The sequence below is a fragment of the Dasypus novemcinctus genome, chromosome 19 (genome assembly GCF_030445035.2).
Source record: "Dasypus novemcinctus isolate mDasNov1 chromosome 19, mDasNov1.1.hap2, whole genome shotgun sequence".
Classification (NCBI taxonomy): domain Eukaryota; kingdom Metazoa; phylum Chordata; class Mammalia; order Cingulata; family Dasypodidae; genus Dasypus; species Dasypus novemcinctus.
Window position 1 is genome coordinate 83,336,224 of NC_080691.1, and position 27,390 is coordinate 83,363,613.

Here is a 27,390-nt window from a genome sequence, read left to right on the forward strand (position 1 = left end):
GCGGCCCCCCACGACCTCCCGGGAGGTCCGCGGAACAGACCGCGCGGCGCCCAGGCTGCGGGGCCGGGAGAGTTGCGGCTGCGGCGGGGCCGCGCTACTCCAGCAGGCGGGCGGGCGCGGCGGGCGCGGCCTTCTCCTCGGCCGCGGAGGCGGGGGCGGGCGCCGCCATCGGGCTGGGCACGTAGTTGAAGGGCGGGACGCGCGCGGCGCGGCTGGGGGAGCCGTGGCGGCTGGCGGGGAAGGCCCCGGCGGGGACCCCCAGGCCCTCGGCGAAGGGTGCGGGCGCGGGCAGCTTGGTGGGGCCGGGCGCGTCCACGTCGCTGCCCAGGGGGGCGGCCGGGACCGGCGGCGGCTCCCGGCTCTCCAGGCTCGGGGACGTGCTGGAGTTGGTCTTGGCGGCCGCCGCCACGTCCTCGGTCTGCACCACGGCGTCGGTGGTGGCGCGCGGTGCGGGCGTGCCCTCGGGGGCGGCGCCCCGCAGCGGCAGGGCGGTGGCAGGCAGCGTGCTGCGCAGGATGTGGGGCACGTCCTCGTCGCGGATGCGTCGCCACGTGGAGCCGGGAGCGGCCACCCTGGGCAGGGGCCGGGGCTCGCCGTCGCTGCCGCGGCGGGCGGCGTCGCGCGGGGTCCCCGGGGCCGCCCCGTCGGGCCGGCGGGCCACGCTGATGTGCGGCAGGGACGAGTGGCGCTTGACCGCGTCGGGCCGCGCGCCCGCCGTGCGCACGGGCAGGCGGGCCGGGCTCTCGGAGCTGGTGCGCCGGGTCGCGGGGGTCCTGGGCGCGGCCGGCCGCGGGGCCGCCCGGAGCTCGTCGCAGCGCGAGGAGCAGAGGAAGACGGCGGGCAGCGCCGGGCGGCCGCGGGGGTCGGACGCGGCGCGGGGCGCCTCGGGGGCGGGCTCGGGGCGGCGGCGGCGCAGCCCCGGCGACTCCTTGATGAAGGTCAGCTGGCGCCGGAAGCCCGAGCGCTCCGAGGACTCGCTGCCGCTGGAGCGGGCCGAGGCCACGCGCAGCAGGCCCAGGCGGCCCCCGCGCGCGCCCCCCTCGCGGCCCCGCGCGCCCGGCTCTGTGCCCGCCCTGGCCAGCGGCGGGGGCGCGCGGCGTGCCGGCTTCTGCATGAAAGGGATGCGCACGGGCGATTTCTGCGCCTTGGGCTGCCTGGAGAGCAGCGCGCGGGCGGGCGTCTTGGGCATCTGCGGGGCGTCGGGGCCCGGCAGAGTCCCCGCGACCGGGGAGGCCGGGGGGCGCCTGCGGGGCAGCGGCTGGGAGGCGGGGGAGGTCTGCGAGGAGCCGGGTGACGGCGTGGGCGGCGGGCGGGCAGGGGGTGTGGCGCTCCGCTGCGCGGCCAGCTCGGAGGCGGCGCCGGGCCGGTGCAGGCTGCGGGAGCGTGGCTGCACGGGGCTGGAGGCCTTGGCCGGGGCGGTGGGCGGGGAGGTGCGGGGGGAGCCCGGCTTCCGCGCCGCCGGCCGGGAGCCGGGGCTTGGGGCGCCCTTGGGGAGGGCGCGGCCGGCCGAGCTGGGCACGTAGATCACCGTCCGCCCCCGCAGCACGGCGGGCACGCCCGCGGCGGCCTTGGCAGCGCCCCGGGGCCTCTCGGGCGCGCGGAGGCTGCCGCGCTCAGCCGGCGCCGCGCCCCGCTTCTCGGGCTGCGCGGCCCGGGCCGCCCCCGCTGGAGGCCGGCGGCCGGGGGTGTCCTGCGGCGGCGGCACCGAGGAGCCCCCGGTCAGCCCCGACACGAAGGACAGCAACGAGTCGGACTCGGAAGAGCCCTCGCGGGTGGCGGCCGCCTGGTGCAGCCACGTGACGATGGCGTTGGCGCCCTCCTGGATGGCGCGCCACTCCACGCTGTCCAGATCGGACGCGCGGTCCGAGCCCGCCGCCTCCTCGCTCTGCTCGCGGCCCGCTCCGGCCGGCGGCTCCCCGGGCGGGGGCGCACCCGGCTTGCGACGCCGGGGACCGGCTGCGGGAGGCCTGCGCGGGGCCAGGGCGGGGCCCACGCAGCGCCTCGGCGGTTTCTCCTCGGCGCGGCCCGGGCCGGGGTGCCCACGGGCCGCACGCTCTGGGCGCTCGGGGCGCTCGGGGCGCTCGGGGGGCTCGGGCTCGCTGAGGGAGCTGGCGGACGAGCTCAGGGAGTAGCAGGGCGGCGTCTCGTCGGCGATCAGGCGCGGCTGCGCCCGCGCGGGGGGCCCAGCCTTGGCCGCCGCCTCCTTCCTGCCCACCGGGCGCTCGCGCTTGACGGCGCGCGGGATGGCGGAGGCGCGGCGGACGGGCGCGGGGGGCGGCTCCTCATCCGAGTCGTGGCCGTAGAAGCAGTACACAGCCTCCTCGGTGGGCGTGGTGAGGCACAGCGACTGCAGGGCCCCATCGCCGCGCGCCCGGCTGGGGCAGGCGCTGTCGCCCTCTGCGCGGGCGCTAGGGGACCGGCCGAGGGGCAGCTCCAGGTCTGCCCGGGGCCTGGCCAGCACCCGCGCCGATTCCGCGCTCCGGCCGGCGCCACCCCCTACCTTGTGCCGGTGCCCGGACGCCTGCCTGGAGGAGGCGGTGTGGCCCGCGGCCTTCTGCTTGTCCACCCGCCGGCCCGGCGGGTCCCTGGAGGGTTCCTGCAGCGTCTCGTCACTGAGCGAGGCGGCGCTGGAGAAGTTGACCGGTGTGCCCTCGGCCGAGTCGCTGCCGGACTCGTCACCCCGGGCCGGGGCGGCCACCAGCATGTACACGGGCACCGGCAGCGCCCGGCGGCCTGGCACCAGTGCGGAGGCCACCTGGCGGAGGCGGGCGGGCACGGCGGCGCCCAGGCAGTCCCGCAGCAGCTCCAGGCTCTGCTTGGCCGCGGCGCGGGTCGGGCCCGGCCCCTCGGCCCGGCCGCCCGCCTCCTCCCGCCGGTGGGGCCCCGCGAAGCGCAGGCCGCCGGCGGGCGCGGCGCGCTCGGGGCAGGCGGGCGGCAGCAGGCGCAGCTCCACGTCCTTCTGCACGTAGTGCTGGTGCAGGGGCAGCGCGCTCAGGCTGGAGGCGCACGAGAAGTTCTCGTCGGGCTTCTCCACGGTGAAGCGCACGCTGCCCGCGTCCAGCTCGGACGGCGGCCGGCGGCGCTCGCGGCAGTCGGCGATGTCCAGGAAGCGCTTGACATAGCTCTCCCACTGCAGGCTGAACTGGCTGCTGTCGCGCTCGCCCGGGCCCGGCGCGGGCGGCGTCTTGCCGCGGCTGGGCGGCATCGTCTGCCCGGGGCTGTCGGGCAGCTCGCTGGGGCTGACGGCGCCGCTGCCCGGCCCGCTGTCCGGCTCGCTGGCGATGGAGCTGGCGATGGACGCGCTCTCGAAGCTGCCGAGCGAGCTGACGGAGCTGCAGCGGCTCAGCACCAGCGGCGTCTCCTGCACGTAGTTCTCCGACGAGCTGGACGGCGTGGCGTCCTCAGCCGCCGCGCGCTGGGCCGCCGGGATGGCCACGGGCAGCGAGCCGGGCCCCGGGCTGCGCCACGGCGCCTCCAGCGCCTCCAGGGACGAGTCGCTGTCGTCCAGGTCCCCGGCCTCGCTGGGCCCCGGGCGCCCGGCTGACGACAGCGAGGACAGGGAGCTGCAGCGGGACAGGCAGGGCTCGGGCTCGGGCCCCTTGCGCCGGCCGCCAGCGGGCAGCCAGGCCTGCCTGCGGGCGCCAGGGGAGGCGGCGGCGCCCGCCCGGGGCGCGCCCTCGAGCAGCGGCACGTGCTGGTAGCTGGGCGACAGCTTGATGGTGCGCACGCGCGCATCCGCGGCGCCCGCGTCCGGCCCGGGCGGCTCCGGCGGCCCGAGCTCCAGGCGGCTGGGCCGCGGCCGCGTCGCCAGCGGGTCCTCGCGCTGCTCGGCCAGCGCGGCCAGCGGGCAGGGCCGCAGGTGCTCGCGCGGGCAGTAGCCGTCGCTGGTGCTGCCGCTGTTGAGGCTGTCGTTGGACAGGCTGGCGTGCGCCGCCTGCAGCCGCAGCAGCGGGTGCGCCCGGCCGCCCGCCTCCCGCGCGCCGCCCGCGGGGCCCCGGCCCTCCCGCGGCGCCTCCCGCCCGGGGTCGCCCGAGCTGAGGCTGAAGCTGTCGTCGGACGAGGTGTGCAGGGCGGCCACGTCCTCCACCAGCCGGTCGATGCGCGCCACCGCCAGCGCCAGCTTGGCGCGCGCGCGCGCCGCCACCGCCGCCTCCTCCTCCTCGGCGTCGGGGCCGCGGCGCGCGGGGGGCGCGCGGGCCGGCGCCGGGCCCTGCAGGGCGGCGCCGCCCGGGAGCAGCGGGAGGCCGGCGGGCGGCTCGGCGGGCGCGGCGGGCAGCGAGGGCGCGTCGTCGTCGTCGAAGCAGCCCGAGTCCGAGGCGTAGTCGCGGGCCAGCGCGTCCAGGTGGCGCAGCGGCGGCTTCTTGGCGGCCTCCGGCGGCGCGCGCTCGCCCAGGTGGCCGAGCGCCTGGGCCAGGCGGCGCGCGTCCAGCTCGGCCTCCAGCGCGCGCTGCTTGCGCACGTACAGGCTGGGCACGCAGGCGCCCGGCGAGGCGGCGGCGGCGGCCGCGGGGCACTGCGCCGGCCGGTGCGCCAGCAGGTTGCGCAGCGCGGCGGCGCTGCCCGTGGCGATCATCTTGTGGCGCGAGTGGACCAGGTTGCGCAGCATGCCCACGGCGCCCAGCTCCCACAGCAGCTCCTGGTCGCGCGCGCTGCGCGCCGACAGGTTCCAGAGCGTGCCGCAGGCGTTGCTGACGATGGTGAGGCTGTGCGAGGTCAGGTGCTGCAGCAGCGTCTGCAGGCAGTTGTGGTCGCGCAGCACCTGCCTGGGGCCCAGGCGCCGTGAGCGGGGACCGGCCGTCCCCAGCGCCGCCCCGCGGGACTTAGCCCAAGGGAGCCTAACCCGGCCCGCGGCGCTGTCCGGGAGCTTCCCTGGACCCCGTCAACTCCTCCCATCAAAACAGAGGGCTTGAAACTCAAGCAAAAAAAATAAAACAACAACAAAAACCCTCAAGCGATAATAAGGTAAAATAAACACAAAAAATACAACTACATTAAAGTAAAATAAAAATCTAAGTTCAATTAAAAATTTAAAAACAAAATTTTAGTATACGTATCGCATGCAACACTTGTGCCATACTGAAAAGCACATAAAAAATCAAGTGGTCGGGCATATGGGATCTCTACTTGCTACATTATTTTTGGTAAACCTTCAACTGCTCTAATACAAGAAAATAAAATACAAACTTAAATTATGTTAGAGTTTAAAAATATTAAATTATATTAGTGTTAAATTATAGATGGGCTGGGAGGTGATTAAGGGGTGTGGAGTTTCTCTTTTTGGAGTAGTGAGATTGTTCTAAATTGTTTTTGGTGATGGATGCACAACACTGTGATTATACTAAAAGCCATTAATTGTACACTTTGGATAGATTGTATGGTATGTGAATATATCGCAATAAAACTGCTTTAAACAACATGAGAAAAATAAAATCTAGGAACTACATTAGCTAAAAACTAAAGAAAAAATTTTAGCATGACTATATCCCATGCAACATTTGGGAAGTACTTATGGTAAAGACACAGTAAAATAATAGAATATAAAATGACATTGCAATTAAACTGAAAGTAAGTATAAATAAAACTGACTCAAATTAAAAGGACAATTAAATTAAAATGGACTTCTGGGGAGATGGTGGACTAGCAAGCCAGGGGACTCTCTTTTCTCCCAGAAAAACAGCTACAGGACGGGTAGAAACGGCCTGGGGAAAAAATGGTCTAGGGTTTAGGGCCCCAGAAGAGAGAGGGGCAAAGGGCAAGAATCGCGAAGGCAGAGCTGAGTTGGGGGCAGCGGCGGCAGCGGCTGGCACCCTGTCCCACGCTGGAGGCTCTGTTGACTTCCTCAGCAGCAGCGGCTACAGACGGGGGCTCCAGGGAAGGGGACAGAGAGGGACACGGCCCAAGGCTGCCCCGGCGTCCGGCCCACAGTCTGGTCTGTGTCCAGGTGAGGGGCTGGGGTTGGGGGGGCTGCACCACTGATGCCTTGGAGCCGGCGAGGGGCTAGAGATGTGCGACCCCCCGATCTCCTCTGCTAATAGGGACTGGGCGTTAACTCAGAGGGGAGGGGAAATATCTCCCACCCCGAGAAAGGGAGGGGGCCGCCAGAGAAGGCGGGAGAACACCCTGCGAAAGCGTGAATCGCGAGGACCCGGCCTGTTGGCGGGAAGCGCCACCGCCTTGATCCTGTCAGCGTTGCAGGAAATAGGATAAAATACACCTGGACAAGGCATTGAACTGAGAGCTGCCAGGGATCGCCACCTGCTGGCAGGCCAAGGAAGCGCGTGTGGGAAATGAAGTAGAAGCGGCTTTTCCCAGCCTTTATAGCTCGAGCAACTAACAGGGGAAACCCTATCAATCAAGGTCCAGCCAAGAATCAGAGCAGCAGTGACACACAGCTTCCCACCACGAAATCCCTACAAACGAGAGAAATCGAGCATCGGCGTAAATTACATCCTAATCAGATGCCTAGAGATCAGCAAAAAATTAAGAGCCATACTGAGAAAATGGAAGACAGCGCCTGTGGCAGTCTAATGTAGTTATGAACTCCAAAATAGGTACTGGGTTATGTTTGTGATCTGGTCTGTACCTGGGCATAATCGAGGTATGACTAGGGCTCTGACTGGGCCACGTCATTAGGGCGCTGAGTCCCCGCTCCTCGGTGGGTGGGGGCTCAAGGTAAAAGGCAAAGGACAGAGTTGGGGTTTCTGATGTTGGAGTTTTGACGTTGGAGTTTTGATGTTGGAGTTTGATGCTGAAGCCTTAAGCTGGGGCCCCGGGAAGTCAGCTCCCAGAAGAAAGAGGAGCCAGCCCCAGGAAGAGAGGAGCCCTGAGCCCAGGAAGAAGCAAGACCCTGGAAGGGAGGAGCCCAGGAAGCCTGAGCCCTGGCAGCCGTCGGCAGCCGTCTTGCTCCAACACGTGGAAATAGACTTGGGTGAGGGAAGTAACTTATGCTTATGGCCTGGTCACTGTAAGCTCCTACCCCAAGTAAATACCCTTTATAAAAACCAACTAGTTTCTGGTACTTTGCGTCAGCACCCCTTTGGCTGACTAACACAGGGCCCAAGAAAAGGAATATATTAAAGCCCCAAAAGAGACACAGGATTTGAGACAACTAATCAATGGGATGCACACAGATTTCCAAAATCAAATTGAGCTGAAAGACAATATGACTAAAGAAATAAAGGAAATCAGGAAGACAGTGGGAGTAGATGTGGCTCAAGCAGTTGAGTGCCTGCCTCCCACATGCGAGGTCCTGGGTTCAGTTCCCAGTGCCTGCTAAAGAAAAAACAACGAGCAAAAAGCCACAAGCAGACAATGAGCAAAACAACAATAGTAGTGTGCAAACAATGTGCAAAAACAATGAGCAAACAGATGAGGGAGCCATTCCAGGGAGGAGGGAAAGAAAAAGACTGAGTGAGCAAGAAAAGACAGAAATAGCAGCTATGTACAGCAGGGGAAACAGACTGAGAGGTGAAACATGTTCTTGTACATTCGTGTGGTTGTTTATTATTATGGAAATAATGAAAATACTTTAGTAATGATTGAAGCGATGAATGCACAACTATGATTATGCCAAATACCATTGATTGTACACTTTGGATGAATTGTATGCTTTACTAATATGTAAAATTAATTTGTTAAAAACACACACACACACCAAGTAAGCACAAAGAAGAATCTGAAACCTAAATAGAAAAATAACAGAGCTCATAGGAATGGGAGACATGAAAGGTGAGAGAAAGAACACAGAGGCAGACAACAGCAGACTCAAAATGATAGAAGAAAGAATAAGTGATACAGAAGACAGAACAGCTGAAATTGGAGAGAGAAAAGGAGAGAGAGAAAGAAATGGAAAAAAACTGAGTAGGGGCTCAGAATTGAATGACAACATGAAACACAAAAACAAACATGTCATATCACATGAAAACCAAAGAATAAAATAGTGGAAGTAAATAGCGCATTTACAGTAATATCCCTGAATGTGAATGGATTAAACGCCCCAATAAAAGGATACAGACTGACAGAACGGATAAAAAACCATGAGCCGTCCATATGCTGCTTACGAGAAACTCACATTAGACTCAGGGATACAAACCAGCTGAAAGTGAAAGGTTGGAAAAAGATAATCCACCTAAACAGTAACCAAAAAAGAGCAGGAGTAGCTATACTAATAAATAAATCTTTTTTTAAAAAGGGACAATCCACCAGAAAGATATAACAGTCGTAAGTATCCATGCACCTAACCAGGGTGCCCCAAAATACATGAGACAAGCTCTGCGAAAACTGAAGGGAGAGACAGACATCTCCACGATGACTGTCAGAGACTTTAACACCCACTCACATCATGAGATAGAACATCGAGAAAACAGAGAAGTAAAACAACATGCTAAACGACCTAGACCTAACGGACATACACAGACTGCTGCATCCAAACTCAGGGGGTTCTACGTTTTTCTCAAGTGCCCATGGATCTCTCCCCAGGATAGACCACATGTTAGGGCACAAGGTAGATGTAATAAATACAAAAAGATTGAAATTATACACAGCACCTTCTCAGATCATAATGGAATGAAACTGGAAATCAATAATAGACAGGAAAAAAGTAAATTCACAAATGTGTGGAGGCTGAACAACACATTCCTAAATAGTCAGTGGATCAAAGAAGAAACCACAAGTGAAATCAGTAAAGGTACTGAGACAAATGAAAACGAGAACATAACTTATCAAAACTTATGGGATATAATAAAGGCAATGCCGAGAGGGAAATTTATAGCCCTAAATGCCTATATTAAAAAAGATGAAAGAGCTAAAATCAAAGATCTAACTGAACAACTGCAGAAACTAGAAAAAGAACTGCAGAAACTAGAAAAAGAACAGCAAACCATCCCCAAAGCAAGCAGAAGGAAAGAAATAATAAAGATTAGAGCAGGGAAGCAGATTTGGCTCAATGGATAGAGCATCCGCCTACCACATGGGAGGTCCAGGGTTCAAACCCCGGGCCTCCTGACCCGTGTGGTGAGCTGGTCCACGCACAGTGCTGATGTGCGCAAGGAGTGACGTGCCATGCAGGGGTGTCCCCCATGTAGGGGAGCCCCACACGCAAGGAGTGCACCCCATAAGGAGAGCTGCCCAGTGTGTAAAAAGTGCAGCCTGCCCAGGAGTGGTGCTGCACACACGGAGAGCTGATGCAGAAAGATGATGCAACAAAAAGAGACACAGAAGAACACACAGTGCATGGACACAGAGAGCAGACAACTCGGGGTGGGGAGGGAAGGGGAGAGAAATAAGTAAATCTTAGGAAGAAAAAAGATTAGAGCAGAAGTAAATTAAATTGAGAACAAAAAACAAAAGGAGAGAGAAAATCAACAAAACCAAAAACTGGTTCTTTGAGAAACTGACAAACCTCTAGCTAGATTAACAAAGAAAAAAAGAGAAGATGCAAGTAAATAAAATCAGAAATGAAAGGGGTGAAGTTATAACTGACCCCGCAGAAATAAAAAGGATCATAAGATGATATTATGAGCAACTGTATGCTAACGAACTAGACACCTAGAAGAAATGGACAGATTTCTAAAAATTCATTAACAACCTACACTGATGCTACAAGAAATACAAGAACTTAACAAACCAATCAAATTTAAAGATAATGAACCAGTCATCAAAAATCTCCCAACAGGGAAGTGGATGTCGCTCAGTGGTTGAGCACCTGCTTCCCATGTTAGAGGTCCTTGCCCATGGCGTGAGCAGGTGCCCACACTGGTTCGATCCCCGATACCTCCTAAAAACAAACACAAACCCAGAGAATCCAACTCAGGGGAGGCAGTGTAGCTCTGTGGTTGAGCACTGGCTTCCCACATATGAGGTTCCAGGGTCACTCTCTGACCCTGTACCTAAAAACAAAAAAACAAAAAAAATCTCCCAACAAAGGAAAGTCCAGGACCAGATGGCCGCACAGTGGATTCTACCAAGCATTTCAAGAAGGATTAACACCAACCCTGTTTAAACTCTGCCAAAAAATTGAAGAGGAGGGAAAATTACCCAACATGAAGCCAACATCGCCCTAATACCAAAGCCAGATGAAGACACTACAAGCAACGAAAATAACAGTCCAATCTTTCTAATGGACATAGATGCAAAAATTCTCAATGAAATATTTGCAAATATCGAAAGATTCATACATCATGACCAAGTGGGATTTATTCCTGGTATGCAAGGCTGGTTCAACATAAGAAAATCAATCAGGGAAGCAGATTTGGCTCAACTGATAAAGCATCCACCTACCATATGAGAGGTCCAGGGTTCAAACCCCGGGCCTCCTGACCCGTGTGCAGCTGGCCCATGCGCAGTGCTGATGCGCGCAAGGAGTGCCCTGCCACGCAGGGGTGTCCTCTGCATGGGGGAACCCCATGCATAAGGAGTGCACCCCGTAAGGAGAGCCACCCAGTGTGAAAAAAGTGCAGCCTGCCCAGGAATGGTGCCGCACACACAGAAAGCTGATGCAGCAAGATGACGCAACAAAAAGAGATACAGATTCCGGGCGCCACTGCCTGATAATGCAAGCGGACACAGAAGAACACACAGCGAATGGACACAGAGGGCAGGCAACAGGGTGGGGCGGAAGGGGAGAGAAGTATCAAAAAAAAATCAATCAACGTAATACACCACATTAACCAACTGAAGGGAAAAAAACCACATGATCATCTCAACCATCACAGAAAAGGCATTTGACAAAATCCAGCGTCCATTTTTGATAAAAACACTTCAAAAGATAGGAATAGAAGGAAAATTCCTTAATAAGATAAAAGGCATACACGAAAAACCCACAGCCAACATCGTACTCAATGGGGAAAGGTTGGAAGCTTCCCTCTAAGATCAGGAACGTGGCAAGAATGCCCGCTGTCACCACTATTACTGAATATTGCATAAAGTACTAGCTAGGGCAATTAGACAAGAGAAAAAAATTAAAGGCACCGAAATAGGGAAAGAGGCAGTAAAACTCTCACTGTTTGCAGATGACATGATCCTGTACTTAGAAAATCCTGAAGTAGCCATGACAAAGCTACTTGAGCTAATAAATGAGTTCAGAAAGTGGCAGGATACAAGACCAACAGGCAAAAATCAGTAATGTTTCTGTGCACTAGTACTGAATGATCTGAGGAGAAAACCAGGGGGGAAATTCCATTGTCAATAGCAACAAAAAGACAAATACCTAGGAATTAACTTAACCAAAGAAGTATAGGACCTATGTGCAGAAAACTACGAAATGGTGCTAAAAGAAATTTTAAAAGACCTAAACAAATGGAAAGATATTCCGTGTTTATGGATTGAAAGAATAAATATCGTGAAGATGCCAATCTTAGCCAAACTGATTTATAAATTCAATGACATACCAATCAAATTTCCAACAGCCTTCTTTACAGAACTAGAAAAGGCAATTACCAAGTTCATTTGGAAGGGAAAATGCACCCAAATAGCCAAAAGCATTCTGAAAAAGAAGAGTGATGGACTCTTTCTGCCTTGGACTTTCACTGCCTTGAAACATATTACAAAGCTACAGTGGTCAAAACGGCATGGTACTGGCATAAAGAGAGACATTGATCAGTGGAATAGAATTGAGAACCCAGAAATAAACCCTCACCTCTACAGTCAACTGGTTTTAGACAAACCTACCACATTAATGTTAACGGGAACTCAACAGCCTCTTCAACAAATATTGCTGGGAGAACTGGATATCAATAATCAAAAGAATAAAAGAGGACCCTCTTTCCCTATACAAGACTCAGTTCAAAATGGATCAAAGACCTAAATATAAAAACCAGGACATAAAACTACTAGAAGGAAAGGTAAGGAAACATCTTAAAGACCATGTAATAGCTGGTGGTGTCTTGGACCTTTGACTCAAAGCACAAGCAACAAAAGAAAAAATAGATAAATGGGACCTCCTCAAAATTAAACACCGTTGTACCTTAAAGGCCTTTGTCAAAAGAGTGAGAAAGCAGCCGACTCAACTGGAGAAGGTATTTGGAAATCACATGTCCAATAAGGGTCCGATAATGGGTTTTTTGTTTTGTTTTTTGTATTATCATCTTTTTTTTTTAATATACAAAAATCACACAAGACAATAAAGGTTTAATATCCATGATATATAAAGAGATGCTACAACTGAACCATAAAAAGACAAATGATGCATTTTAAAAATGGGCAAACAACTAGACAAATGGAAAAAATACAAATGGAAAAAAAAACACATGAAAAAATGTTCAACGTTACTAGCAATTAGTGAAATCAAATCAAAACTACAATGAGACCTCATTTCCCACCTGTCAGAATGGCACTATTAAAAAGACAGAGAACCACAAGTGTGGGAGAGGATGTGGAGAGAGGGAACACTGACCCACTGCTGGTGGGATGCAGAAGGGTGCAGCCACGTGGAGGGCTGCTGGGCAGTTCCTAAAGAAGATGAATGCAGACTTGCCACGTGACCCTGCAGTACCACGACTGGTACATGCCCAGAAGAACCCAGAGCAGTGACCCGAACAGACACCTGCAACCCATGTTCATAGCGGTGTTATTCACGATTGCCAAAAGCTGGAAACAACCCAGGTGTCCATCAACCAATGAATGGCTAAACAAACTGGCGTGTATGCACACGATGGAATATTACGCAGCTGGAAGAAGAAATGAAGTCCTGAAGCACCTGACAGATGGATGGCCCTGGAGGACGTTATGGTGCGTGAGGTAAGCCAGACACAGAAGGACAAACGCTGTAGGACTGTGCTGCTAGGAACTAGTATGTAATCTCATGGAGTTAATAACTTGGATATGAGTCACAAGAAAATAGAATAAGGGTAGAGAATGGAAAGCTGAGGGTTAACTTGTGCAGAACTGGTAAAAGGATGTGTGTTAGTCTTTGGAAATGAACAGAAAAGGTGACAGCCCAACCGAATACTTGTCACTAGCAAAACTATTATGTGGATACGACAGTGATTTAAAGGAAAGCCAGAAAATGTAACATGGGATTTACAGCAGAGTGAAACCGCCTGGGAGGTGTGAATATGGGTAAAATTGCACATACAAGACCGTTTTTCAAGACGCAGCAAAAAGACACAGAAAACAGACAACCGGGGGAGGGGAGGGGAATTAAATAAATAAAAATAAATCTTTAAAAAAAAAAAAAAAAAAGACCGTTTTCTTTGAAGCTGAACAAATGTATATTAATACTGCGAGATGTTAATATCAGTTCCAAAAAACCCACTATGCTAAGTGAAAAGAAACCAGACACAAAGTACTACATAGTTTATGATTCCATTTATATAAAATGCCAACACAAATAAGTTTATAAAGACGAAATTAGCTCAGTGGCTATGCAGGGCTGGGGAAGGACTGCTAAGGGCTGTGGAGTTTTCTTTTTGGAGTAATGCAATTGTTCTAAAAGTTTTTGTGGTGATGACGCACAATATTGTGATTATACAAAAAGCCATAGATGACACACTTTGGAGAGATTGTGTGGTGTGTGAATAGATCTCAACAATAGTGCTAAGTAAATAAATGATTGTGCAGTAGTAGCCAGAAATAGCAGCTATGTACAGCAGGGGAAACAGAGATTGTCTGTTTTTTGTTTATTATTATTATTGAAATGAAAATGCTCTAATGATGATTAAGTGATGAATGTTCAACTGTGTGACTATACCAAAGAACTCTGATTGTACACTTTGGATAAACTGTATGCTTTAATAATACCTATCAATAAAGTTGATTTGTTACTTTAAAAAATGTTCTGGTTCATCTGCTTTATTGTTTGTTACTGCTATTATTGCAATAATGAAAATGCTCTAATAATGAATCAAGTGATAAATGCACAACTCTGAGGTTATGCCACATAAGGGTGATTATATACTCTGGATGAACTGTTTACTTTATCAATGTGTATCTGTAAAGTTGGTTTTTTAAAAAAATAAATAAAAATTGATTTGTTTGGGGGAAAAAAAAAAACTTGCTTCCCATCCGCCCCCCCAAAAAAAGAAAATGGAAACTTAAATTGAAGACAAAGCAAAACGAAGCATTTAAGTCACTAACAGCAAAGGGCACGCTTTTGGTGTAAGTCTAGCCCACCCCACATTTGGGATATACTGACGCTCTGTTCCCAGGAGGGCGAACGGAGGCTCCTCTGGCGCGGGCGCGAGCCCCCTGCGCCCGGGCCCCCAGGCCCCCCGAGCCCCAGCCCCAGCCGGCGAGCCCCCTGCGCCCGGGCCCCCAGGCCCCCCGAGCCCCCCAGCCGCAGCCGGCGAGCCCCCTGCCCCCTGCGCCCGGGCCCCCAGGCCCCCCGAGCCCCAGCCCCAGCCGGCGAGCCCCCTGCGCCCGGGCCCCCCGGTCCCCGAGCCCCCCAGCCGCAGCCGGCGAGCCCCCTGCCCCCTGCGCCCGGGCCCCCAGGCCCCCCGAGCCCCAGCCCCAGCCGGCGAGCCCCCTGCGCCCGGGCCCCCCGGTCCCCGAGCCCCCCAGCCGCAGCCGGCGAGCCCCCTGCCCCCTGCCCCCTGCCCCCTGCGCCCTGCCCCCTGCCCCCGGGCCCCAGCCGCGGCCGGCGAGCCCCCTGCGCCCTGCCCCCTGCGCCCTGCCCCCTGCCCCCGCGCCCCAGCCGCGGCCGGCGAGCCCCCTGCCCCCTGCCCCCTGCGCCCTGCCCCCTGCCCCCGGGCCCCAGCCGCGGCCGGCGAGCCCCCTGCGCCCTGCCCCCTGCCCCCGCGCCCCAGCCGCCGGCGCACCTGTAGTCCTCGCGCGTGGCGATGAGGCTGGACACGTTGCGCAGGACGCCGCCGCCGCTCTCGATGACGGCCAGCGAGTTGCTCTGGCAGCGGTAGGTGAGCGTGCTCACCAGGAAGCCGAGCGCGCCCCGCACCTGGCACAGCGCCGCCTTGTTCTCCGCGCCGTGCGCCGACAGGTTCCACAGCGCGCTCAGCGCGCCCTTCAGCGTCGACTCCTGCGCGGGCGGCGGCGGTCAGCGGCCGCGGGGCGGGGCTCCGGGTGCGGCCCCCCCCCGGCCCCGCGCGCGCCCACCTTGTTGGCGCGCAGGGCGCAGCGCATGAGCGCGGGCACGCTGCCCGCCTCCCGCAGCGCCTTCTTGCTGTTGAGGTCCGCCCGCCACGACAGGTTCCGCAGGATGCTGGACACGACCTGGGGGCGCAGGGGGCCGGGCCAGCTCGCGCGGGGCCCCGCCCAGCCCCGCCCCGGGGAGGGGGACCCCGGGGCGCCCGGGTACCTGGTGCAGCTCCTCGCTCTCCGACGTCAGCTGGGCCACGATGGCCTCCATGCAGCCGCGGCGGGCGCAGAGCGCGGCCTGGGGGGGCGCGGGGGGTCAGGGCCGCGGGGGCGCCCCGGGGCCGCCCCTGCTCCCCGAGACGGAGCGCCCGAGCCTCGCCGACGGGGAAGCGGAGGCTCCGGGAGCCGCCGGGGGGGCCTCGGTTTGCCCGCCGGGCCGCGCCACGCGGCGCCCTGGGGTCCCGAGGCGGGCGGGGGTCCCGGGGCCGCGCACGCACCTTGTTGGCCACGTCGCCGAAGGTGAGGTTGGTGAGGGTCATGCCGGCGTAGCGGCGCAGCGCCAGGTTGAGCGGGTCGTGGCTGCCGCTGTGCATCTCGAAGTCCACCTGCAGGAGCTCCGCCACGGCCTGCAGCCCGCCTGCGGGGAGGCGCGGGGGCGCGAGGCTGCGGTCGCGCTTCCGCCCGCTCCCGCCGCCTCCGGCCGGCCACCCTCTCCACCCGCCCAGGACACCACGGCGCAGAGCCCCCTGCCCGCGCCCTCCGAGGCCTCCTCCCGCTGCCCGTCAGCCCCGCTCCCCTGGCAGCTGCCCGAGGCCGCAGGGCCTTTGCACACGCTGGCCTGGCCTGGGCCGCCCTTCCCCATCGGTTACGCCTCCCAGCCCACCCCCCGGCTCCTCAGGGAAGCAGCACCCCAACTCCCTAACTGCTCAGCCGTAGGGTCCGAGGGCCAGGGGGTCCTTCCCCCCCTCCCTCGGCAGACAGCTGCCACGTGCCTGATTCTTTACTCACTTGACAAAAGTCAAGCACACAGGGACAGAACGGGTGGAAGGGAGAGAAGTCGCAGCGCAAAGGAGAAACTTCTCCCTGCTCCCTTAGCGGAGACGACCGGGCAGGGCTGGAGGCTCTCCCCAAACTGGCGCCAACTTTTTGAAGGGATGTTCAGTGTTGCCCGACAGTTTGAGGGTGCCCGGACGCTGAGCCCTTCCCTCTCGGCCCCTACCCCCTAGCTGGGGGTCTGTCCTCTGGCCGGACACAGGGAGGAAGACGACACGGCAGATAGCAAAGTGATAAAACACACGGCGCGGGAAGCAAGCCGCGTATCCAGCGTGGGGGGATTGCTTAAACAGGTGCAGGGGGCTACCACGCGGCCGTCGGGGCTCGAGGCAGGACGACGGGGAGAGCCGGGTTCGTTTCCGCAGAGCACAGCTGGACGCGCGCGGCGCTCCCGCGGGGCAGGGCGGCCGAGGGCAGGCAGGGCTCCCGCTCCCATCGGACGCCCGCGCCGATTCCCTCTCCCCTCCACGGGGGTTCCAGATGCACGAGAGAGGCCGGACGGCAGCCTCCCATTTTCAACATAAAGGGAATTGAAAACGGAAGGGGAAACACGGCACGCCCAAAACACTCCACGGGCTCGGCCGTACTCTAATTTTGAACAAGGAGCTTCTCCTTCCTCGCCCAGGCGCTCGTCAAACCTGGCGTGGTTTAGGGGCTCTCGTGTCGGCTCGGCCGGGCAGAAGATGCTGGGATGCCTCTCTCGTGGGTCAAGGACCTCCAGGGTGGCTGGCAGCCCGCAGAAGCCCAAAGAGCCCAGGGCCCCCTCCCCTACTCTGGGGGAGGGGGGGGGCATGCTAATGAGCATTGTTTTAAGCCGCCCAGTTTGTTACAGCAGCTCTGGGAAGCTAAGACACTGGGTATAAAGAAAGATGTGGGGAGCAGATGTGACTCGAGCAGTTGGGTGCCCACTTATCACACGGGAGGTCCCAGGGCTGGTCCCGGGGGCCTCCTGAAGATGACGAGCAAGACAGTGAGCTGGTGCAGCAAGCTGATGCAACGAGGAAACACAATGAGACAAAACAAACAGGGAGCGGAAGTGGCTCAGGCGATTGGGTGCCTCCCTCCCACATGGGACGTCTCCAGTTTGGTTCCCGTTGCCTCCTAAAAAGATGAGCAGACACAGAGAGCAGACAGCGAGTGCAAACAACGAGGGGGGGTGCCGTGGAATGAACAAACCAAAGCGTGATGTTCACACATAAGCGTGCAGGCTCTCCGCACCCACTACCCAGCACTCTGCTCCTGGGGCTCAGACCCGTCTCCAACCTTTGCCCTGGGTGTCCCATCTACTTCCAGTTGTCTGAGCCCCAAGATGATGGCAGAAAACCTGCCACGGGCTGAGGGCAGCTCGTGGGGACACGTGCTGTGTTACCCCCAGGACAGACACAGACGACCCCGCCTCTGTGGCGGCCAAAGAGCCACTGGCTGTGCGGGGACCCAAGGAAGCCCCCTGAAGGGGGAGGCGAGGCGGCGGCGCTCACCCAGCTCATTCAGGGCCCGGCGGTACTCCTCGTCAAAGGACAGTTTCATCACGGCACACGTGGCCTGGCAGATCTGCGGCTCGATGGGCACGGGGGCTGCGGGCGAGGGGACGGGGTCAGAGCCGCCCCCGGAATCGGCTCGAGTTGCCCTGCAGCTCGCTGCCCACCTCCCCACCCCACAGGCCTGGAGGGATGGTCCTAAGAGCTTTGCCACCGGCCCCGGGCGGGCTGCACTCGTCTCCTGTGTTAACGAGTGCAAGACATTGTAGCATTGATGTGCAGCCACGGGAGCTGCTGAGGGCAGGAGAAGGAAGAAGAGGTGTGATGTGGGGCCTTTTCAGGACTTGGAGTGGTCCTGGGTGGTACTGCAGGGACAGATGCTGGACGTTGTATGTCCTGCCATGGCCCACTGGGTGGACAGGGGGAGAGTGTAAGCTACAATGTAAACTATTATCCACGCGGTGCAGCAGTGCTCCAAGATGTATTCACCAAATGCAATGAATGTGCCACGAGGATGAAAGAGATTGTTGATGTGGGAGGAGTGGGGTGGGGTGGGGTGGGGGTATACCGGGACCTCTCATATTTTTCGAATGTAACATTTCTTTAAAAAATAAAGAGGAAAAAATGTAAAAAAAAAAAAAAGTGCAAGGCACGGGTACTCTCCGGGGCGCACCCGGGCCCAAGTGGGGCACGGCACACAGAGGAGCCGGCGGGCACGAGACCACTTCCTGTGCGTGATGACGCACGGAGCTCCCCTGCGCCGCCCTCGGGCGCGCCCCCGCTCACCCGCGCCCCCCGCTCACCCGCGCCGCCCTCGCGCCGCCCCCTCACCCACGCCGCCCTCGGGCGCGCCGGCGCGCGCCTGCAGCCAGTCCCAGCAGGTCTCGCAGTAGGCGCGGATCTGCTCCAGCACGTGCAGCACGCGCATCTCCTTGCGCGCCAGGCCCTGGTCCGGCTGCGAGAAGACGATGTTGTGCAGCGCCGCGTTGGCGCGCATGCGCGCGTCCTTGGCGCCCGGCGCCCCCGGGCTCCCCGCGCAGCCCCCCGCCTCGGCGCCGTGCAGGATCTGCAGCAGCAGCGGCAGGCAGCCCGAGCGGCGCATGGCCACGCAGCTCTCGGGCGAGCTGGACATGGCGAGCAGCGTGCGCGCCGTGTCCTCCTGGTCGCGCGTCGCCAGCATGGACAGCAGCCAGAAGACCACCTCCACCTGCGGGGCGGGGGCGGGGTCAGGGGCGGGGGGACCCCGAAAACAAGGGGGGTCCGGGCCCTCAGCCGGGGAGAGCCAAGTGCTCACCCCACAGGCCCCACACGGCGTCTACACAGACCCCCAGTTACAGGGCGGGGCCCACGCCCACCTGCTCCCCGCTCCCCATGACCCCACTCCGGGCCTGGAGCCGGACCCCTCACCTTGCTGTTGCCGGGCTGGGGGCCGCCCTCCTCAGGGTGTGTGGGGACCTCCGCCTCGGGGTCCTCGTCCCCCGTCACCGACTTCACGGCCAGCAGGGTCTGCGGGGAGAGTGTGGACCTGGGGTTCGCCCTGAGAGCCCCCCACGGAGCGCCCGACACGGCGCCACCGCCCCTGGGGCCGGGTTCCCCCCGCCCGGCCCCGCACCTGGGGCTCGGTCTGCTGCACGCGGTCCTGCGCCTCCAGCAGCTCCTTGTCGATCTGCTCCAGGCGCGAGGCGCGAATCTGCGGGACAGGTGCGCGCTCAGGTGCGGCCCCGCCCCTGCGCCAGGCCCCGCCCACACTCCCCTTGGCCCCGCCCACAAGTCTTCTCCGCCCGCTGATAGGTCCACCGGCAGCTGCCCCAAAGCCCCGCCTCCCCGGGCCGGCTCCGCCCACAGCCTCCTTTGGCCCCACCCACAAACCTCCGCCCTCTGATAGGTCCGCCGGAGGCTGTCCCATAACCCCGCCTCGCCGGCCGGCCCCGCCCCCAGGCGTGAGGCCCCGCCCCGCCCGCCGCACCTGCGCGCGCTGCACCATCTCGTCGGCGGTGCCGAAGCGCTCCTCCATCAGCGAGCGGATGTGCTGCGCCTCGAACTCCAGCTGCTGCCGGATCAGGTCCATCTGCATCGAGAACTGCTGGGAGGGGCGGGCGGCCGTGGTGAGGCGGGCCAGGGGCCCCCCGCCCGGGCCCCCCACCCCAGTCCCCCCACCCCGGGCCCACCGTCTCCACGTGCGGCAGCTCGTCCAGGCGCTTGGCCAGGCCCTGCAGCTGCGAGTAGTACCACAGCTTCTCCTTCTCCTCCTTCTCGATCTCGTTCAGCAGGAAGCACCTGGGGGGGCACACCGTGGAGGGGTCCACTTGGACTTGCCGCTCATCCACAGAGCGGGGCGGTGGGACAAGTTTCACAGGCAGCTCCACAGTCCCGGGGGGGGGGGGGGGGGGGGAGGGCTCCCAGCACCGAGGGGCAGGGGGCTGTGGTGACTGGGGCGGGGCACAACGTGAATTAAAGGGAGAGCAGGCAGGTGTCACCCCTGGCAAGGGGGACTGTCCACAGTGCCACAGGAGCCCTTGTCCTGGGAGGAAGCCTCCGCCGGGGCTGCCTGCTCGGGCATCTTTCCCGCACTCGCTCACCTCCTTCCAGCCACCACGCATGGGCTTCAGGCTCAGAGTGCTCAAGGCGCAGCAGCGCACCCCCACTTCTAAAGAGCAGACTCTGAGGTTGGCAGAGTTGGGGGACTTGCTCAAGGTCACACAGCAGAGCCCCGACTTAAGTCCCCTTGTCCAAGCCCACGCGGGCCGGGCAGCCCTGACCCTGCCTTCCTCGGCCGGCCCAGAGCCCCGGCGTCTCGGTGCTCATCTCCTTCCAGGGGCAGCCTGGAGCCCCTCTGGCTCCGGGTCTGCCCCCGAGGCCGGGCGCTGGGGACCCCTGGGACCCTGACCCCAGAGCCTTGCCCTCGGCAGCTGCTCGCCGGCTCACCGTTCCCGGTCCAGCTCCTCCAGCTGCTGGACGGTGGCCCGGCTCAGCTCGCCCCCGCCGCAGTCCTTGGCGGGCCCCGAGCAGTGCGTGGGGCTCCCCTTGGCGCTCCGGGCCGCCGGCTCGGGGTCCAGGGCCGGGGACTGGAACTTGAGGTTGTACAGGCTGGTGATGTCCATCTGCAGGGCTGGGGGGCAGGGAGGGTGGGGGCCGAGGTCAGCACCCCTCCCTGCCCGCCCCCGGGCTCCCAGCCCCCTGGGGTGAGCTCGGCCCCTCACCTTTCAGCTGCTCCAGCACCTCCGTCTGCCCCGAGGACACGAGCACCCGGGCCTCCAGCTCCAGCTTACGCTGCAGGTGCTTCAGCACCTCCTGGGGGGGGAGGGCATCGGGGTCTCCAGGGGCCACCCCCTGGCCGCGCCCCTCCATCCAGCTCCCCCCCCGCCCGGTGTTTGTCCATCCTCCAGTCTGGGACCTGGCGTTTGTCCCTGTCCCCTCGGGCTGTCCCCCCGGCCCCACCTTCATGCCCGACGTCTCCGTCTCCAGCTTGCACAGGTGGCTCGAGTTGTCCCTCAGCTCCTGGCGCAAGTGACTGTTCTCAGCCTTCAGGGCCTCCACCTGCCGCGCCAGCTGCTCGTAAGACGCCACGGAGCTCGTCATCTTCAGCTCCTGCAGCGCGTGGGGCCACCGCAGCACGGCTCAGTGGGGGCGGGGGGGGGGGGTGCCGAGCCCAGCCCGCCCGCCTGACCCTGGGCAGGGGGCCCGGCCTGGAGGGCGTGACAGACAGACGGCAGCGATGGGGCAGGGACACGGAGGGATGAGGCCGCCGGGTGCACAGACGGCCCAGCGCCTCTCAGAGCCGGGCTCCTGATGGCCGGACAGACAGACTGCCAGCTGCGGGCTGTCCGTCTAAGCCAGCGGATGGACTTGCCGCCAGGCGCTGGCAGAGCCAGAGGGGACAGCAGCCAGGAGGATGGACTGACAGGCGAGGTCCCCTCCCGGCAGGTGGGCGGACACCCACGGGGCCCCCACGCCCTCCGCCCGCTTTGTGTCTCTGGCCGCCGCCTCCTCCCTCTGGACAGCTGGCCGCCGCCTCCTCCCTCCCTCTGCCCGCCCACCAGGGCCGCCCCCCTTCCCCCTTTGTTCCCTTCCCAGCAGCGCCCCTCCTTCGCCTTTGTCTGCGGCCCACCAATGGCCGCGCGCCCGCCGCCCCTCCTCCCCGGAGCCCCCCCTGCTGCCCACGCCCCCCCCCAGGCCTGCCCCGCCCCCAGGGCCACGCGCCGTTCCCCCCGCCCCCTGCCCCCATTCATTTGCTTGCTCCTTCATTCTTCTCTCCCTCCTCGTACCCCAAGATGCCCCCCACCCAGCCAGGGGGCCCCGGGTGGGCCTGGAGTGGGGGCAGCGGGCCCAGCCCGGGGGAGGGCCTACTGTGGGCCTGGCCACGCCTTCTGGCTCAGAGGGGGAAACTGAGGCCCACGGGGGGGGGGGGAGGAGCAGACCCTCTGGAGGACCCAAGGTAAGAGAACGGGCAGGTGTGCCTGGAAGGCGGACCCTCTGCTCTGGCCTCAGTTTGCCCTTCTGAGGGTCGGGGAGGGCCGGACACGTCCCGGGGCTGATGTGGGGCGGGGGACAGACACGATCCCAGCGGGCGGGGAGGTCGGCGCGGGACGGAGCCCGAGCCGGGGGCCAGGCGGGGGCTGCAGGCCACACGCAGCGCACCCCTGGGGGCCGGCTGGAGCCCCGCATCCCGGCTGACCCACCGTGCCGGTCCAGAGGCGCGGGCCCCTCCCACGCCCAAAGCCCCGGCGGCGCTGCGGCCCCCACAGGCGCCCCAAGATGGCCCGCCTGAGCCTCGCACGCCCTCCCTCGCCTCCACACCCGCTGGACGCGCTGACCTTGGCCGGAGGGCTGCCCAGCGGACTCTCCCTCCTGCCGGGCGTCCCTGGCGAGGGGCTCCCAGCAGCCCCTCCCCCAGCTCCCGAGACCACGGGGGCGTCCTCAGCAGCCCCTTGCAGCTGTGAGAGCCGCAAGGCTGAGCCTGGCCCTCCCTGGCTCAAACACCTCCCATGGCTCCCCAGGGCCCCCGGGCTCCAGACCCGCCTCCTCCCTGCCACCCAGCTGCTCTCTTGCCCCTTTACTGCCTGGGCCGCCCCTTCACCTGCCTCCTGCCATCCCCCACAGGTGAGGCGGTGTGGGGCCTCTTCCTCCAGGAAGGCCTCCCGCTTGCCCCTCACCCCCCTGGGTCAGACACCGCCCGGGGCCCTCTTCCAAGCACTGAAGGGCCACCGCGGTCGCTGGGCGTCTGGCGGGGCCGCGAGCGGCTGCATTTCCGGGAATGGCACAGGCGCAGAGCACCTCGTTCCTTTAATCCAACCCCAGGTCCCCCCAGAGGGAAGGTGAAGCCACAGCGTCATCCCCAACACACCGCGGCCCGCAGCTCCTTGGCCCACCCTCGCGGTCCCGAAATCGAGAAATGGGGTCGGAGCCTGGGAGGGGGGTGTGTGCACGTCACGGGCTGCTGACTTGGACGCGCCCCCCCCAGACTCAGTTTCCCCTCTAGCTCCACCCGAGAGAAACGGAGGCTCTACGCCGTCCGGGGAGACCCCGGGCACAGGGCGGAGCCGCGCCCCCTCCCCTCACCCCGGCCCGTGAAGACGAGCCGCTTACTGGGTTCCCTGCAGTGGCTTCTCTCTCGCGCGCGCTCCGCGGGCCGGGCCCCAAATCCCAGCCCACCCGGGCGGGGGGCGGGCGCGGGGCCTCCAGGGGCTCCGCGGCGCGGGCAGCGGCTCCGGGACGCACAAAGCCGGGGCCGGGCCTGGCGGGCGCCGCCACCGCCTCCCGGCACTGGGCGAAACCACCGCGAGCGGGGGAGGATGCGGCTGCGGGATGCAGGCGCGGCGGCCAATGGCGGCGCGGGAAGACGGCTGGTGCCATGGCAACAGCCAATGGGCGGCCGGGGCGGGGCCCGGCGGCCGCGGGGCGTTGAGCCCGGGCGCGGGTTCAGGGGCTGCGTGTGCGGGGGGAGGGGCGTGGAGCCCTGCACAGCCCCCCCTCCCAGGGCAGGGGCGCTCCGGGAACGGGGCCCGCGAACCCCTGCGCCCTGCACCCAGGGCGACAGCCCCTCGGCGCCTCCACCGGCTGGACTCGCAGAAGCTGAGTCTCGGCTGTTACATCAGCATCTTAGAAGGGCGGCCCGGCGCGGGAGCCCCCCGCACGCACCCGGCCCCGCCTGGGCACGTGGATCTCGCTGGACCTTCCCGAGGGCCCCGGCGTGCGTGGGGGTGGGGGGGATGGGTGGCTCGGCAGGGAGCGCCCGGGACCCTGCGCTCGCCTGTCCCCTCCTCCGCCCCCATCTGCCCCTCCCCAGCCTCAGGCGCTCTGTCCTTCCTCACACTTAATTTGCCCTCGCAGAGCGGGAGCTGGAAGGCACGGGGGCCTGGGGTCCCAGGAGCCCGCGTGCCCCCTGGCCTGGATTTTCCACGGATCTCTGGAGGCCCCTTGAGGGTTTAACCCCAGAACTGCCTCCGCAGCTGCGGCACCAGGAGACGGGGCGAGGCAGCCGCCCGCCCCCCGGCTCTGCGCTGTGCTGGCGGGGTGCCCGCGCGGAATCGTTCCCCTGCAGGCCCGCGGCTGGCGACCCCGCTTCCTTCTCTAGTGTGGGGACAGCGCTGCCGGTGGACCCTGGCCAGGGCTGGCGCCAGGAGTGCCAGGACAGGCGGGGAGGGGGAGCCAAGGGCAGGGGCGCCGCGCCGTCTGCTGCTGGGAGTGGAAACAGGGCCCCGAGGGGCCTCGGGGAGCCCCCAGAGCCAGGCACAGCCACCCCTGGACGGTGGGCTTTGGGTGGGGGGTGCAAAGGGGAGAAGGGCTCTTCCTGGGGATTGGAGAGGCTGCCCCGGGAGGGGGCACCAGTGCTGGCCTCTCCAGGACGGTCAAGGCCGAGGGACACCGGGGGCCAAGTGGGGGCAGTGCACGATCAGCGCAGGGTCTGGGGACACAGGGAGGGGGGTGGCCCAGGGTGCCAGGAGGGCGGGAGATGGGGCTGAGCCAGAGAGCCGCAGGGTCTGGAGGCCACGGGGACAAGCTGACCGGCGAGGCCAGGGTGGAGCTGGGCAGGGCGGCTCCGGCTTCAGCCCTGCCTTGCCTCCATCTCCCCGTGTGACCTTGAGCCTCTCTCTGGCCTCAGTGTCCCATTCCGTTCCCTGGGGAGGGGGTGGATAACTCCTCCCAGTGGAACGGAGCCCCATCCTACATGCCCAATCTCAGATGTCCCAGCTCCTGCTGGCAGGAGCTTGGGGGTCCTGTGGCCAGCCCTGTCCTCATACAGATGGGGAAACTGAGCTTCAGGCCAGGGGCACATTGTCAGAGTTCACAGGGGAGCCCCCCACCAGAACCCCAGCGCAGCTCAGGCCTGGATGGCCGGGGCTGGGGAACATCAGGTCCCACAAATCCTTGACTCTGCAAACCCTTGAGCCACAGATACTTGAAGGCAGCGGCGGAAATTCTAGAACTGCATGAGATTTGGGAGACCCCACAGCCCCTCAGGACCCCGGCCCAACCTCAGGGGGCGGAGACACCCCCAACCCGCGCCTCCCCCCTCCCCCCCTGCTGGACTGCTGAGGGGACACGTCAGCCACGTGGAGCCTGCTTGATCCTTCCCCGGCCCTCGACGCCCCCGCTCCCCACCGTGCCAGGGGCGGGGGGCTCCGCACAGGGCTGGGTGGGGACAGATTGCTGCAGGGAAGCACGGAGACACAGGTCAGGGCCGCGACGAGGTGGGGGGCGGGCAGGGTCCTGCCGCTGGGGCCTGGCCGCTGGACGTGGGGGGCGGCGGGCGCCCCGGTTCCAGGCCAGGCCTCGAGCCCGACCACCGCCCCGGCCTCTTCCCCGCCGGGCGCGCGGAAGGGTCAGCACCGCGGACAGCGGCCCGCGCCCTCGCCCCCGCGGGCGCTCCGCGGTGTCTCCGGCTTGACCCGGGGCTCGGCGCGCCCCCGCCGCCGCGGGGACCCCACCGTGGGAGCGGCTGGCGCCCCAGGGCCCGACGGCCCCGGGGCTGGCGACACGCTCGGCCCAGGCGGCAGGTGCTCTCACGGCAGATCGCCAGCCGCAGCGGACGGCGGGGTCGAGCCTCCGCTCGGGGCCAGAAGGGGAAACTGAGACCAGGAGGGGGCCGGGGCGGGACCCCTCGGCGCGGCGCGCCCCCGCCGCAGCACACACCGCCCGCAGGCGCGTCTCCGCGTCTGCACACCAGGGAGGGATCCGGGGGTCCCCAGGCCGAGGGCGGGGCCGCGCCTGCGCAGACCAGGGGGCGGGGGGGGGTCCGCTGCGGCGCGGGGGAGGGGCTTCCGCCCCGGCCAGCCCCGCTGTCCTCCCCCGGCGGTTTCCCCGGCAACCGTCTCCACGCGACCACCCGAGACCCCGGCCCGTCCAGCCGCTACGCGCGTGCCCGTGCGCCCCCGGCCCCCAGGACCACCGTTCCCGCGGCCCGGACCCCCGCTGGCCGGCGCCGTCCCCCCGCCCCGCCGCGGCCCGACCCCGCCCGCGGGCCCCGCGCCCTACCTGGTCCCCGAAGGCCGAGTGCAGCAGGCCCAGGAGCCCCATGGAGCCGCCGCGCCGCGCCGCGGACGCCGGGGGTCAGGGCGGCGCCGCCCGTGCGCCTGCGCGGAGGGAGGGGCGCCGCCCCGCAGAGCCCCCCAGGCCGAGGCCCCGCCCCCGGGCTCCCGCAACGGGGCGGGCCGCAGCTCCCGGGACCCAGCTCGGAGGGGTCCCGTGGCCGCCGAGGCGGGGGGAGGGCTTCCGACCCGGTTTGGGTACCCTGGAGGGGTTCCCACGCGGGGGTAGGAGACCCAGGGGGGACAGGGATGCCCGTAGGGGGAAGTGGGGACCTCGGGGGAATGGGGACCCCCAGGGACGCAGAGGACGCCCCGCAGGCAGCCGCCTGCTCAGTGAGCTTCCTCTGTGACTGGTCAGCAGATCTGGCCGCGCAAACCGCTGCTTGGAACTGGAGACTCGGGGCCGCCTGGTGGGGCGACAGCACCCCTCGGCCAAAACTAATTAAACACCTACTGTGTGATGAGCCCGTGCAATGAACAAGACCGAAGCCCTGCCCGGGAGCCAGGGCCCAAGCAGGAGCAGCTGGAAATGGGCTGAAGAGGCGCCCGAGGGCTGGGGGTGCCCCGGGAAGGGCAGGGCGGCCAGCGCAGGTCGTGCAGGCCCAGGGAGCTGGCAGGATCCCTGGGGGGCCGTGAGCAGAGGGGCCCCGCGCGGACTGAACTGTGTCCTGGGGAGCCAAGCAGGCAGGGAGACCAAAAGGGCGCTGCCCGGCCTGCGTGTGGGGCAGGCCTGGAGCAGGTGCTGTGCCAGCCCCGTCCTGGAGGTGGAGGGGCACACGCACAGCCCTGCAGGGACAGCCACGGCAGGGACGAGGCAGGCCAGCCACTTGAGAATCAGGGACACAACTGAGGCCTCTGAGTTGAAGTCCAGGTGGGACATGGTGGGCTCTGGCCAGGCTGGGCAGGGGCCGCAGGCAGCTGGGCCTGAGGAGGGTCACAGAGGCTCCCCGCCCAGGGGACAGCTTTGCGTCTGGGTGTCCATGGGATGGGGCAGGGAGAAGCCACTGCTGGTCACAGCCCAGGGGCCAGAGCCTAGGTCCAAGTCCCTGGGCGCCCCCTGCCCAGCCCACCTGAGTGAGGGCAGGAGCGTGTGCCCGCCTGAACGGCCCCTGGCCCCTCATTCCCAACACAGCCCCAGCCCTCCCGAGCTGCCCCAGGGGGCCCGCAGGTGTCCTGTGCCAGCTAAGGGGGGCGGCCCCCTGCTGAGATGCTCATCTGCTTTCCAGGGCGAAGCAACTTTTCGGGCTCCAAGCCTCACCGTAGTGGGAAAGCAGCCCTTGACTTAAAAATGACGCGACTGTGTG

General features: G+C 63.1%; 1 protein-coding gene across 4 annotated transcripts; it reads right to left on the reverse strand.

Moving 5' to 3' along the window:
• Nucleotides 1-26,119, reverse strand: APC2 (APC regulator of WNT signaling pathway 2). Of its 4 annotated transcripts, none has more exons than XM_058282177.2 (15): nucleotides 26,034-26,119; nucleotides 20,997-21,146; nucleotides 20,759-20,849; nucleotides 20,484-20,667; nucleotides 19,727-19,835; nucleotides 19,525-19,638; nucleotides 19,171-19,248; nucleotides 18,966-19,064; nucleotides 18,390-18,765; nucleotides 17,559-17,654; nucleotides 15,525-15,664; nucleotides 15,248-15,325; nucleotides 15,046-15,162; nucleotides 14,754-14,968; nucleotides 1-4,763 (listed from the first exon to the last, which is right to left on the reverse strand). In XM_058282177.2, the coding sequence occupies exons 1-15, from the start codon at nucleotides 26,073-26,075 to the stop codon at nucleotides 95-97; spliced, it is 6,558 nt and encodes a 2,185-aa protein (XP_058138160.1). In that variant the 5' UTR covers nucleotides 26,076-26,119; the 3' UTR covers nucleotides 1-94. The 4 variants fall into 4 exon arrangements, with proteins under 4 accessions (XP_058138160.1, XP_058138159.1, XP_058138161.1 ...); XM_058282176.2 differs by having other exon boundaries at nucleotides 19,525-19,641; XM_058282178.2 differs by lacking the exon at nucleotides 26,034-26,119 and adding an exon at nucleotides 23,145-23,262 and having other exon boundaries at nucleotides 19,525-19,641.
• Nucleotides 26,120-27,390: the final 1,271 nt, after the last annotated feature.

Excerpts from the sequence above, each read along its gene's own strand:
- APC2 (XM_058282176.2), bottom strand. The coding sequence starts at position 26,075 with ATGGGGCTCCTGGGCCTGCTGCACTCGGCCTTCGGGGACCAG. Across the intron at positions 21,147-26,033 it reads ACTCGGCCTTCGGGGACCAG|GAGCTGAAGATGACGAGCTC; the intron begins GTAGGGCGCGGG and ends CACGCGCTGCAG. Across the intron at positions 15,665-17,558 it reads CCGGGCCCTGAATGAGCTGG|GCGGGCTGCAGGCCGTGGCG; the intron begins GTGAGCGCCGCC and ends GCCTCCCCGCAG.